Source organism: Helianthus annuus, chromosome 3 (assembly GCF_002127325.2).
Source record: "Helianthus annuus cultivar XRQ/B chromosome 3, HanXRQr2.0-SUNRISE, whole genome shotgun sequence".
Classification (NCBI taxonomy): domain Eukaryota; kingdom Viridiplantae; phylum Streptophyta; class Magnoliopsida; order Asterales; family Asteraceae; genus Helianthus; species Helianthus annuus.
The window spans coordinates 148,242,548-148,256,074 of NC_035435.2; the positions used below are offsets into that span (position 1 = coordinate 148,242,548).

General features: G+C 37.6%; 1 protein-coding gene across 8 annotated transcripts; it reads right to left on the minus strand.

Moving 5' to 3' along the window:
* Positions 1-3,073: 3,073 nt before the first annotated feature.
* LOC110929990 (mediator of RNA polymerase II transcription subunit 15a) lies at positions 3,074-12,759 on the minus strand. Of its 8 annotated transcripts, none has more exons than XM_035987565.1 (14): positions 12,589-12,759; positions 12,414-12,499; positions 11,533-11,608; positions 10,663-10,827; positions 10,460-10,571; positions 10,264-10,384; positions 8,904-10,169; positions 8,738-8,802; positions 8,106-8,180; positions 6,692-7,957; positions 5,582-5,926; positions 4,420-4,620; positions 4,232-4,320; positions 3,074-3,453 (listed from the first exon to the last, which is right to left on the minus strand). In XM_035987565.1, exons 4-14 carry the CDS (start codon positions 10,785-10,787, stop codon positions 3,246-3,248), a joined length of 3,873 nt encoding a protein of 1,290 aa, XP_035843458.1. In that variant the 5' UTR covers positions 10,788-10,827; positions 11,533-11,608; positions 12,414-12,499; positions 12,589-12,759; the 3' UTR covers positions 3,074-3,245. The 8 variants fall into 8 exon arrangements, 7 of the variants coding, with proteins under 7 accessions (XP_035843458.1, XP_035843459.1, XP_035843456.1 ...); XM_035987566.1 differs by lacking the exon at positions 11,533-11,608 and having other exon boundaries at positions 8,904-10,128; positions 10,162-10,169; positions 12,414-12,511; XM_035987563.1 differs by having other exon boundaries at positions 12,414-12,511.
* Between the last annotated feature and the right edge of the window lie 768 nt (positions 12,760-13,527).

Sequence of the window (13,527 nt, forward strand, 5' to 3'; positions counted from 1 at the left end):
ATTCTAAATAATTCTCACTTATTTTTTCCAAATTATATAAGGTTTAGAGTAAATTTTTCCATTTTTTTCCCAAACCAAAAGGTTCAGAACCCAATAACCCTCAATCTGCCACTGCTTGGGGTTTGGAGTGCTACCATCTTTACCCCTTTTTTGTTGTATTATACCCTGCGTCTGGTCAATTGCATAGACCATGTCGTGTGTTGACATCATGTTTCTGTTAGTCTATTTGTGAAATAACTGTTCTACCCTTTTCTCTTTACACCATGTGTTTCTAGTAAGTTTAAACTTTAGTCCCTAAACCAGGTTTAAGACGAAATGACTATTCTACCCTTTCGTTTTACACCCTTGGTCTCTAATATATAAGAAATTTAGGCCCAGAAGTTGGTTAATGTTTCCCGCCTAAATTATGTTTAACTTTGGAGAGTTGAACGATGAATAAAAGTTGACTTTAAAGCCAAACGGACTATTCAGTCCAGAAATCACAAAAAATCCACATGATATACACGAAGAGTAAAAATCCCATTGAGTTTAAATATATATCTTAGTTAAGTTGTCACACCCCATCGAGGACGGAAACATCGGAGCGGGACGAAATAGATTGCAAGACTTCATTGCTAAAATTCGAAGTAAATCGTTTGGAAACAAATTACAACAACTTAATCAAGAAAACGAAATACAACATAAGTACTAAATTTAGAGGTGCGTTTCTAGTCTACTAGATTTCATTCATCATCAATTTCCTGCAATACGTATTAAAGTGCATGGCAACACATAAAGTATTGGCGAGCATACAAGTTTGAGTACTAGCATATGTATAAAAGTTTAAACGAATCGACATGGCATAATGGTTATTGATGTGTGCAAAATGCAACATATAAATTACATTAACTGAGACATAAAACTAATCTTTTTTGTACTAATGTTGGAAAATGCGTGTTTCTTTCTTCCTTTTGAATTTACAGGACCAAAAGAGCTGAAAAGAACAAAATAAGCAAATAAGCATCCAAAACCAACATAAATACAAAAGAAGGAATAAACGTGACATGTCCGACCCCTCGGCAGCATCACCAAAGCAAAAACAAGGCAACAGAAGCCTGACCACGGGGTCGTGCACAGCTGGGCATGGGGCGTGGTCAGAGGCCTGCACAAAAGACAAACCTGTAGAAGCTTCCACGCCCACCACGGGGGCGTGCCCAGCTCAGCACGGGGCGTGGTCAACGCAAAGATGCGCAGAATCTTGATAGTACAGATAAGAGTTGACCACGGGGTCGTGCCCAGGAGACACGGGGTCATGTGGGGCCCTCTGCTAACACTTGCAATTAATGAAGGAAGAGAAAAGGCTGGCCACAAGGCGTGCCCACTGGACACGGGGCCGTGGCCAGAGCTCTGTACTAGCTATAAATAGGGGTGTTTGGTTCACTTCAAAGGCATCCCTTGGCAAACCACTACTCTCCCACTTTGCCACAAGTCATTTTCTACTAATAACATGTACATCTTATGTAACACAAGGCATTGAGCATTGAACCGCAATTGTTTAGTCGTCGCTGCAAATTGATGTTAAATCATAACTAACATGTTTATATGGAAAATGACTTCATTTAACATTTTGACCTGTAACTATATTATATATATTATATATTCGGACATGAGAAAATCTTGTGTTTAACTACAAATGCACCGGTTTTAAGTGGGATGTCAGGGAATATATGGAAAGAACATCAGGGTGTTTTTATCATAACATATGAAGGTAAACAATAAACATAATAATGAAATGTCAAGCAACAAAGCAAAGGAATTGCTAAACTGAAGTTTAATTGGACCTTCCTTTTTTATTTTTCTTATGGATAAGATATAATTTAGTGCCAAGTAGCCAAAAAAACATTTGAAAATGGTTTGTGTTTTTTAAATTCATTGTGCTTTGTTTTCCCCAACTTCTCTTCTACTCTATGGGCGGATGGTACGGACTGTTTGCAGTAATCCCCAAGCAAATGGACAAATCCTATCACTCGAATAGTTAAAATCAGTTAATTCTCAAATTTGTCTTAGCCAAATCGCTAATTTTGTCTTTGTTTCTTTCTCATCTGGTCATTTCTATATGCCATTGCTTGTGTTTTGACTATTTAATGATCATGTGTTTTTAGTCCATTTCCGACTACCATGACCATTTCTGCAGGTGTAACTGGTTACATGGTCAACAGTATTTTATTTCTAATTGCAGTTTAGAACCGACGGTCAAGTAGAATTAGCAGGAACTAAGATAATTTTGAAGTATCTCTATCGCCTATCGGTACCAAAACTGGAAAGTCAATGAATATGCAAATAGGAAAGTCAACAGCAGAAATATTCTAAATGATGTAAAGTACCATGAGTATCCAGCTTTTTCAATGGCCAAAATGGCAAAGATGAAACTCATTTTTGTTTATCTATTCAGAAAAAAGATGAATGATTAGTATTCATTTATTAAGATATATTTATACGTAAGATAGTTTAAATGAGAAATAAATATTTCAATGTTAAAGTTCATTTATTTTACTGTATCACGTAATATAGATGCCACACCACTACCAGCGACCACCAACACCGGATAAGCTTGTAAAAATAAAACAAATAAAAAAGGAAAAATAACACCGAACGAAAAAAAGTTACAATAACATGTTATGTTTAACTAAAGAATAAAAAAAAGTAAAACCGGAACAAAGTTACATTAACATGTTATGTTTAACTAAAGAATAAAAAAAAAAAAGTAAAACTGAAACGAGTTCACACACCACCTATTTAGTGCTGCGTAACACTTCCTCCAACTGTGAAAGAATTTAAACCATATGAAATTAAATATCCTGTTCCCTCACCACACCACACCACCTCAAACCTAAATCTTTATAATATTAAGAAAAACCAAATGTGATCTATTTACGAACCAAGCGAATAAAAAAATTCCAATTTCTTTAATCAATTACAAATCCAATGCTGTCAAACTCCAAAAACAAACCTCCTCGAAAAAAAAAAAAAAAAAAAAAAACTACAAAATTTACTTAAACACAGCATAACTTCACAATTTTCATGACAGAACGACTAAAGATGAAAAAAGCTCATGCGAAATTCCCAAACGACTAAACTTTATAAACATACACGACGGGTATATCATACAATATGAAAGCTTAGATAAGATTTTGTTTAAATACGCAAATGTAAAAGCATGGAAGACAACAACTATACTTGGTAAATAACTTCCAAAGAAGATAAGATTAAGCGGCACTTAAGCAGTTCTCCCAGGTACCATATTTAGAGCTGAAGGTACCACCGCCACTTTGCTGAGCATACTCTGAGATTACACCGCGTGCACAAACATCCCAAGTTCTTGCAATGTCTTTAAGTGACATTGGTTGTGTAAGGCTTCTGAGAGAAATACTGAATCTTGATTTTGTTTTTGTTGAAAGGTCCTCAAACTCCTTGCTGTAAACAAAGATAAAGAGTCAAAAGACAATTATAACCCTCACTTTGACCCCATCCCATATAAATTGCCTCTTATGTTCTTTCCTTTCAACTGCAAAGCTTGTATATTATGTTTAGTTTTTGCACCAAATGACTAAAGTGCCCTTTACTATTGACAAACCGGAAAGATCTACTGTGACAAAACAAGCATCATAAATGCTGTTAAAGGTCAACAAACACAAAATCGATTCAAATATTTAGAAATGAAAACTGATTGATTTTGGTTAATGTTGGTTCAGTTTTTCGGTTAATCGGTTTTGACTTTTGCCCATCTTTTAGGATATCCACTAACAGTGGGCAAGCTGGTTGTTTCCAGCTCAATAGTGTAGTAAAATTGTCAAAAAAAAAGCCTAACAAAGATAGAACCGTAACGTATACAAGTAATTATTGGCCCAATAGTTCAACCAAAAATTTATAAGGAGAGAAGTACATTAATTTTAAAATGAGGAAGTTTGGTTAATTTGACCCGGGTTATCATATGAAACTAAAACCTAATCACACATTTGGTTTTTAAGTTCTTAAAAAACCAAAACCAAATCATTGGTTAATTACATGGGTGGGGTTTCTGCTCACCCTAAAGAACACAGGCAAATAAGGTAAATTCATATTAGAAAAATTCCCCATCAAGAAAAGATTGCAACAAATAAGATAGGATTTTTCCGAATTTACGCTATCCTACTATCAGAAAAATCGGTAGTCAAATCATTGAAGATATTTATCATAGTAATTGTAGCGATACCTGACTTCAGCGGGGAACTTATCCAAGAGCATCGGGGAGCAATTTGGATAATTCGCAGGAACAAGCAGCCTTAATGGTTGGATAGGCGACTATATATTATTTGAGAAAAATAAATGTAAGCATGAAACATGGAGAGCAATAAAATATATAACCAAACATAAAATATTATCATATAGTTAATTACACACCATTTGTGCTGAAGCATATTGTGACTTCAAGTTTGGACCAAGAGCTACAGCACTGAAGGAGCATTTAACCACAGTGCCGTCACCGCCCTCTGAAGCTGCAGTGGCTGCAGCCGGATCAACATCTTCCTCACTAACAGCTACAACAGTATCAATGAGTCCCCGGTTTATTTCCTTTATTTCTTCCAAAAGAGCGTGATTAGTCTGTAGTACAAAAAAACCTTCATCTCCAGGTTTCGTTTATCAAGTAAAAATGTTAAAACAACGGGATAAAGTATACATCATGGTTGTCAACTCATAGTTCAAAATCCTAAATCTTCAACCATAGTCGTGATATTATCATCATTATTGTTACGGTTATTACCATATGTATGAAAAAGATACAAGTACACCACTAAAAATTTATAGCAACGCCCCCATTCATTGATTGTATATTTATAAAAACATATATATTTAGAATCCTAAAAAATATACATGGTAAATACATCGAGTATATATAAATGAAATTTGAATAGCCAATAAGATATAAAGCTGAATTTATCGTGCACGACTAACAGAATTGGAATTGGAGATAGGGGTGCAAACGAGCCGAGCGGCTCGCGAGATGTTCAAGATCGGCTCGAAAAAAAGCTCGAAACGAGCCGAGCTTGAGCCTAAAATAAAGCTTGTTTATTTATCAAGCCCAAGCTCGAGCCTGACATGTGAAGCTCGTCAGGCTCGTCAAGCCTTATCGAGCCTTAGTGTAGTTTTTATTAATATTTAATAACATTTACCCCTTATTTAAAGTTGTTTACGAGCCAAGCCTGAACCTAAAAATAAGCTTGTTTAGTAAACAAGCCCTAGCCTGAGCTTCACTTATCGAGCTTGTGAGCCTAAACGAGTCTATTATTTATATTACTTTTATTTAATATTTTAATTAATAGATAACAAACAAGCCGAGCTCGAGAAATTACCAACAAGCCGCGCTCGAGCTTTGAAAACAAAGCTCGAACTGAGCCGAGCTTTCATAAAAATTGAGCTTGGCTCGGCTCGTTTGCACCACTAATTGAAGATTTGGGGTAAAGTGTGTGAACTGGGGAGAGAGCAAAGACAGTACAAATTGGTTTCTAGCCTCTTGCATGCATATAGTAGAGAGAAAATACAAAAGTTGTTGTAAAGATAGTACCTCAGTTCGGGGCCTTTTGATCGCAGAAGATGCAGTTGAATCTAGTTCTGAAGTCTCAGAAACATTCAATTGCTTAAAACTATCATTTACACTGCCAGCGGATGATACAACATTTAATGGCATCGCACTTGTAAATCGTTTCATCTTTCTAATGCCATTTGTTCCATCTTGAGTGACAAAGTTTCTAGCCTGAAGACGACATTTTGTCATGGCAACCAAATCCTCACCAACTGCAGCTCTTGACCCGTTACCCGGTGCTGACCCTGCAATCCTATCAATCATACTGACAACCGAACCAATGTCGCTAACTGAAGCACTCAAAGCTGTAGGCGAAATCGATTTCACCTATGAAGATAAATAAGTACAAGATGTTAGTGTATACCTTATGCCAATAGCCAAAAGCATCTAAACCCACATTTTGGTGACAAATTGACAATTTCGACCAATTTACTTCAAAAATGTATCGAGTTTTGGTAGTGTTTTAATCTCAAGCGGGTCAAATAAGAAATTCAGCTATAAGGGGAACAGGACAAACAGGTGACATGTATGCTGAAAATCTGTTTTATGGCATATAATACAGTTAATATTGGTGATATATCACCAAAATAACAGTTATCTGTCCCCATGTAAAATATCAGTGTCAAATACTGGTACCGAAATTATCTGCGATATTGACCGATATATCACTGATTTTCCTGATATCAGTACCTTTCTTCTTAGTTCTACCATTCGTCTTTCTTCTTATTGATGCTATTAGTGTTTTAAGTCTTAATTGTTAGTGTTAAATGTTAGTGTTTTAAGTCTTAATCAGTTCCTACTTGCTATTGTTAGTGTTTTGCAAGTTGCAAAAGGTTAATTTGTGAATGGTAAGAGAGTATACTCAAGTGTTAGTGTTAAATTGCTATATATTTGAATTCTACATGATATTAAAATTACCAATATCCCACCGCAATAACCTATATCTCAAATATCTGTCCTTGACCGATATCCAATTTTTTACTGCTTTAACTGCTTAGTTTTAAACCCTTACCCAATCTGTTCTAACCTGAGTTGGTTCGACCCATGATCCTTATTATTATTTTATATACAAAATGTAAATTGAGAACTGACCGCTTTGAGTAAGCGTTCTAGAGGCTGTTCTGTAACAGTGGACTTTCCGGGTCCCATTGACGGCAGAACACCATGATTTCCATCTGGGCTAGTGAATTCCGCAAGTAAAGGGGATGCAGATATGCCAGGTGTACCAATTTGATTAGGTGGTTGTTGTTGATGCCCGAGGTTCCCAACATTAGATAGTGAAGAAACGCCATTTATTCTCTCAAACTCCCCTGGGAGAGGAGATGCAGAGGAAGTTGAAGGAGACGGTACAGCAAACGGTGAGTTGGCAGATTTGAACATGTTTGACTGGTCAATCTGAGGAGATGCATGTTGCGACATTTGCGGAGAAGCAGCCGAAAGGAGTTGAGGTGAAAACGGAGCACCTGGCTTTAACTGTTGGTGATAAGCGGACCGCTGGGCGGCGACTGCCGCTGCATGATGCTGCTGTAAACCACCTGGTTTTACATTCATCTGCTGCTGTCGGAGTTTAATATCACCACTATCACTTATCTGAGGAAGCTGAGATAATTGATTTCCTGGCAGCTGCTGCTTTGTTTGTTGGTGAAATTGATGTTGTTGTTGCTGCTGTTGCAAAAGTTGCTGTTTATGCAAAAACTGTTGCTGCAACTGGCGTTGTTGAAACTGCTTCAGTTGTTGGCTTTGAAGCAGTTGTTCCTGCTGTTTAATATGCTGATTTTGAAGCATATTGGAGTTCGCCTGTAGTGACATCGGGTTCATGTTTACTTGTTGGGTCCCACTCACTGTATTTTGTTGAAGAGAGCCATTCGAGACATGCTGTAAGGAGTTCATACCGGTATTCTGACCCGGGTCAAGATTAGAACTGGGCTGTATGGAATTCATCATGTTCTGTTGAGCATTTGAACCCCCTGAGAGAGAAACGGCAGGATTTTGCTGCAAATTGCCCATATTATTCTGTTGCATTGTTGCCATGGAACCATGTAAATTCATCTGATTATTATCATGTGACGGAACTTGTGTCAATTGAGAATGTGTTTGTTGTGATTGCTGCAAAGATTGCATGTGTTGTGGAGGAAGTGCTTGTGATTGTGCTTGCTGCTGAGGGGCCGCTGGTTTCCTCCTATTTGAATTGATGACGTTAATAATCTGTTTCTCATAAGTACCCAACTTCTCTTTATAATTAGGTAATATTCCATGCTTAGGAATTTGTAAGAATTGCATGAAACGCTCCAACATGTTTTTGAACACTTTCAGCTTCTCAAGTTGCTCGTTTTTTGGTTGCTGAGGAAGAGAATCGTGCTGGACAACAAAAGATTTTCATTAAATCAAAAAAAGAAAATATTGCATTTCACTGTATGCTTTTGCAAGTTAACATATTATCTTTAAATGATTCTACATGCTTTGACACCTAAAAGATTTCCAATTTTGATATGAGACGCTAACTTACCTGCTGCAATTTGGAAAGAATTTTCTGGTGCATGTCATTCAAATCTAGTAGATACATGTCCTTCATAGCTTTTATCTGTAATCAAAATATATACAAATCCAGGTCATAATGGTGACAATGCTATTCAAGTAAAATAGTACAAACTTCATAAGACCGTGGGGGTATGGTGGGGCTTGGGTGACGTGTCCGTGGGGTATGGCGGGGCTTGGGTTGGGGCGTGGCTTGGCAGTTTATTAAAAAAAAAAAATTACAAACACCCGCTATGACATGGCCAACAAAGCGAATAGGAGGCCGCCACATCGGACCGCTAGCCCGCCCCACGCCCAGCTTCAAACCCAAGCCCCAAGGGCCACGCCCCAACCCAAGCCCACCCGCGGTGGTGGCTTGGGCGTTTTCCCCCAACCCACGCCCCAACCCAAGCCCCATACCCCACAGTCTAAACAAGAGAATGACAACGCATGGATGATTACAGGCAAAAACCCTAGCATTTGATTAATATTTATCAGTAGCGAAGCAAAGCAAATGTAAACTTTGGTTTAGAATAATGGTGATGATTTTGTTAAACTCAAATGCAAAATGGGATGCCAGGTGCCTTCACTGCTTCAAAAGAAATGTAGTATAATATACTAAACCTTTTGATACACTTCCTCTTGCCAATCTACGCCATTTGTATTGCCAGCTGTAGAATCTAATGATGCTACAGAAGAGCAGAAGTTTCATGCATTAGCTCATTATATGTAGTTCAGTAATTGAAAAAAGAAACAGATACTAGAAAAAAAAAAGAATGAAAAACTCTACTTGATGAAGCCTCTGGCATAGCTCTCTGTTGCTGAAATAGCTGTTTCTGCTGATCAATCACGTTTTGCTGCTGAAAACCACCTGTTGTTGGAAGCCTTTGTTGCATATTATTTTGCAGCAGATTCGACTGTTGTTGCATACCCACCTGCTGCTGCTGCTGCTGTAACTGTGGTTGTGATTGCATGTGTGGCATCACCGGCTGCTGTAACTGTGGTTGTGATTGTTGAACTTGTGTCGGCAACAAATTCGCTGAACTCTGCTGATTCTGTTGCTGAATAGGCATCTTATTAGATTGTAACATTTGTTGCACTGAATGCTGATTGGTCTGCATGCTGGTGTTACCGGATTGATTTCCGATCAACTGTTGCTGTTGACCAGATTGCTGCTGTTGCATGCTAGAAAGATTGTTGTGTTGACCAATTAACTGCTGTTGTGGCTGCTGTAGACTTGAAAGCTTATTTTGCTGGCCTATCAACCTCTGCTGTTGCATGTCAGAGTAGTTGTTTTGTTGCCCTATAAGCTGGTTTTGTTGCATGTTTGTCGCATTTGTCTGTTGCCCCATTGAATTCTGTTGTGTTGATTGTAGTTGCTGCTGAATTGGTTGTACTTGTTGCTGCCTTTGTGGTCTTAGAACCGATTGTTGGTTCATTAACGGTTGTGACGATTGCGGTACTACAGGCTGCTGATTTTGTACAACTGTAGAGAGAGAAGATGTTTGCATCATTGTCGGTTGCATAACAGATTGTTGAGACTGCTGCAGATGACCTTGCTGTAACATATTATTCTGTTGTTGCTGTTGCTGTTGCATGTGTGGTTGCATTGACGGTTGTTGCAGTTTCTGTTTTGCCATTTGATGCAACTGCTGTTGATAAAGATACTGTGAATTTTGAGTTTGTGTTTGTTGTTGCTGCTGTTGCTGTTGCTGTTGCTGTTGTGGAACAAGTTGTCGTCCTGGAATTTGCCTTTGATTTGCAAAATTATTGTTCCCCATTGTGTTTCCTACAGTATTTTGTTGAACACTAGACATGTTTTGCATGTTCTGCAAGTTTGAATTTTGACCAGCAACATTTGTCATGGGGGTTTGTTGTAAGCCACTGCCAGGTGGCAATGCAGATGATAAACCAGAAGAGCCTTGCATTCCGGTTGAACCAATGTTATTGTGCATGCTCTGTGACATCATTTGTTGTCCTTGTTGCATATTATTAGACGCAACCGGAATAGGAAGCTGTTGCCCTTGGTTGTTCACTTGTTGCATCACCTGAGAACCTGTCCATTGGAGAAACATTAATAAATTTACTAAAAAAGCATTATCTTTGTAGAAATAATGACGAACACCGAATGATACTGTATTATGAGATACCTGGATCAGACGGGTTTACACTATTAGCAGTAGAGTTTGACTGCATGGGGTCTGACATGGGATTTTGTGATCTAGTCTCCATAGTCAGCATCTTCAAAGATATCTTCCGTAAATAATCAGACTGCAAGCCCAAAAATTGACATGGTTTTAAGGCCAACAATGCAAAACCGTAGATGATATAGAGAACACAACAAACCTGGCTTGTAGCAGCAGTATAAATCTTCTCTTCAAACCTCACAGCTATTTTCTTAAGCTCCTGTAGTCCCTCGTGTCCAGAGAATGGAAGATGCCTCTTCAAGGTATCCATTCTACACAAGGTCAACACATGTCGGTCGAAACAATGCCAGATATTTACAGCACAAAAAATAAGAAACTTAAAAGAATAATACAACTACATACATCTTGTTCACAATCCTTTGCCGTGAATCTGCTTGCAGTTGAGCCCTCCAATCACCAGTTTCCATAGTGGGGTCACCAATGGCGCCATTTGCACCCTGAGTAGGCCTCCAATTATTCGTATCCATCTTCTATTAGATGACTGATTTTCAATCCTGTTGTGTAAGTCTGAATAAAAAAAATTATTATAAGAATAAATGTCATAAAGATGAATCCTATTTTTTGGGCAGTACAGCTTAGCAACACAGGATTTGAACACATAGTAATTTCTTTTACCAGGCCAGTTAGCTACACGATAACTGAAAAATAATAGAACCTACTGAAACAATGTACTTTACTTGCATGATACTATTTTTCATAAAACTCAAGATGTCCAAAAGGTCAACATCCAAATATGAAGAACCCGTTTTATCATTTTTAGTTCATGTTTCACGCATACAAATGCTTCCAATACCAAAAAGATATACAAAATTGATATAATTCAACATCTTAAGCATATACCAACACAAAAGATAAAATCTTCTAATTAGCGCCCTCCAAGTAGTTAGGGTTTTGATAGAATTTTCTCTCTCGAGTCTCGTCTCCTACCATAGAATTCAAGAAAACCCGCCCCACCTACTTTAACCATTGTCTTTACCATGTTTTTTCAGAAAACAGCCCCCTCCGTGTATTTTTTATTTTGTTTTGTAATAACCATAGCCCTTAGTGCTATGGTGAAGAGGTAAGGTTTCACTACAGCTAAGAGGATTATAACAATTGGTTTCATCCAATCAGAATCATCGGGTAGTTATGAAATCCTAGTTTTTATATAAATCAATCAAAATTATCTAGTGGTTGGATATTAATCTCTCAATCATATCCCTTGGTGCTTACTTTATCACTTTATCAAGCCCCTTCTATTTATTTTACTCCATTTCATCGACTTTCGTATTACTTCAAGGCCAGTAGTCTGTATTCATAGAATATGGCATGACAACAGAACTTGATCAGTAAGTAGTTCAACAGATTATTTCAGATGAGTTCATATACTCTTATGATGCTTACCTGAGTAAATATTTTCTTACAGTGATCCATATATGATTAGCAGTCTCATGTATTTATGTCTGTTTGACACACATTCATATTTCATTAAAAAAAAATATTAAACAAAATAATCAGGTAACCCATTCCCTTCCAATTCACGTGGTTCCAAGGCTCTGAACTTCGAAACTGACTCACTCATCCCACCCCTCTTTAATTTCCAGCCTCAAAATAAATATGAATTGCAACTGGTGCAGATAAATAATTGCTATACAAATAGTAAGTTGAAGAGCATTGGTATTAAATACACATCAAAATCATATCAACTTTGCAACTGAAGAATACAAGAATTAACATTCAAAACAACTGCAACTATTCTTAGTTTGTTCTGTGAAAATCCTTAGCACCATAACACTAAACTAGTTCTTTAACATTTGTGTACTTCTAAAAATGAGGCGCTGCAGCTATTCTTAGTCCGTTCTCAGAAAATCTAGGGCTGGCAAAACAAGTCTAATCATGTTACACAGGTCAGAGACAACACGATTAACACAAGTATCAAACATGAAAACGACTCGTTTAACTGCTTTATATCGAGTTTAATCATGTCATAGGTCAGAAATTGCCGTCCCCTAAACCCTAAACTAAACTTTCACTTTTATGATTGTCTACTTCAAGTTGTGAAACTGCAATATGATTGTACAAAAAGTGAATCACAGATGAAATAGCGTACATACCACACAGACGCCCAATTCTCAGAGTTAGGGTTTCAGCACGAAGCAATTGGAAGTAATCGCTGTGTCTCCGTCTTCTCTAACGAAACCTAAACCGACGACTATTCAAAAGTAAACAATCGAGTGTAAGAAATTGAACGAGTTTGCGTGTGATCGAGTGGTGAAAAGAGTGAAGTACCATTAGGTTACCATTAGACGGTGGCCGGTGACGTGAACGACGATCGCTAGTTCGACGAGACGGTGAAGAGTTGAAGACGAAAACGATCGGCAGAGTTGCTGACTGAGAGAGAGCGCACCTGTAGAAGCAGTAGGCTTTACGGTGCAGACGAAGTGATACACAAATGGTTTCTACTTGTTTAAATAATGTGTTGTGTAAACATATCTCTGATTGTTTGTTTGGGGGCCACAGTTGTGTTGCAATTATTGCTTCTATTTTTAGAAGAAAAGGTTTAGTATTCAAACATCTTAATCGTTCAGCACTTAATAGTTTATGTTGTTTGTTTTGTGAACAAACATCTGAATGATTAAGACATTTGCCTCTGAATCATTAAGAATTATACTAAGTCTGAATGGTTAATACCTCTAATTTGAATTGATCAGACATTTACCTCTGAACAGTATTATACTGGCTCTTAATGGTTCAGACCTCTTACTGGTTCAACAATTAATGATTCAGACCTCTTTCTCGGACAGCATTTAACAATTCAGAAGTTGCCAAATAGCCCCTTAGATTATGGGGTGTGGAGGGGCTTGGGTTGGGGCGTTACTCGACACGTGGTAGGTGTGGGCACCATCAGTCCACACCCAAAAAAATGGGGTGTGGAAAAGGTGTGGCTAAGCGGCGTTGGGGTGCCATGTGGCACCTAATTTTTTTTTTTATATTAATCATAGAATTTAGTAAATAATTTTAAAAACACATTTTATTTATATTAAATAACTACAATAAAAAAGCATTACATCACCAAAAAAAATCAATTATCTTCATCTTCATTGGAGTCGAATCTAGGAAGTGTCGAAACATGTTCTACCAAATCAGCAAATCGTTTGCAGTTTCGCGTTCACGAACAATATACTTCCTCCGTTTGGGTTGGGGTTGAGAAGTCCATTCATTTGCATA

Excerpts from the sequence above, each read along its gene's own strand:
- LOC110929990 (XM_022173187.2), bottom strand. The coding sequence starts at position 10,787 with ATGGATACGAATAATTGGAGGCCTACTCAGGGTGCAAATGGCGCCATT. Across the intron at positions 10,572-10,662 it reads CAAAGGATTGTGAACAAGAT|AATGGATACCTTGAAGAGGC; the intron begins GTATGTAGTTGT and ends GACCTTGTGTAG. Across the intron at positions 10,385-10,459 it reads ATACTGCTGCTACAAGCCAG|TCTGATTATTTACGGAAGAT; the intron begins GTTTGTTGTGTT and ends TTGGGCTTGCAG.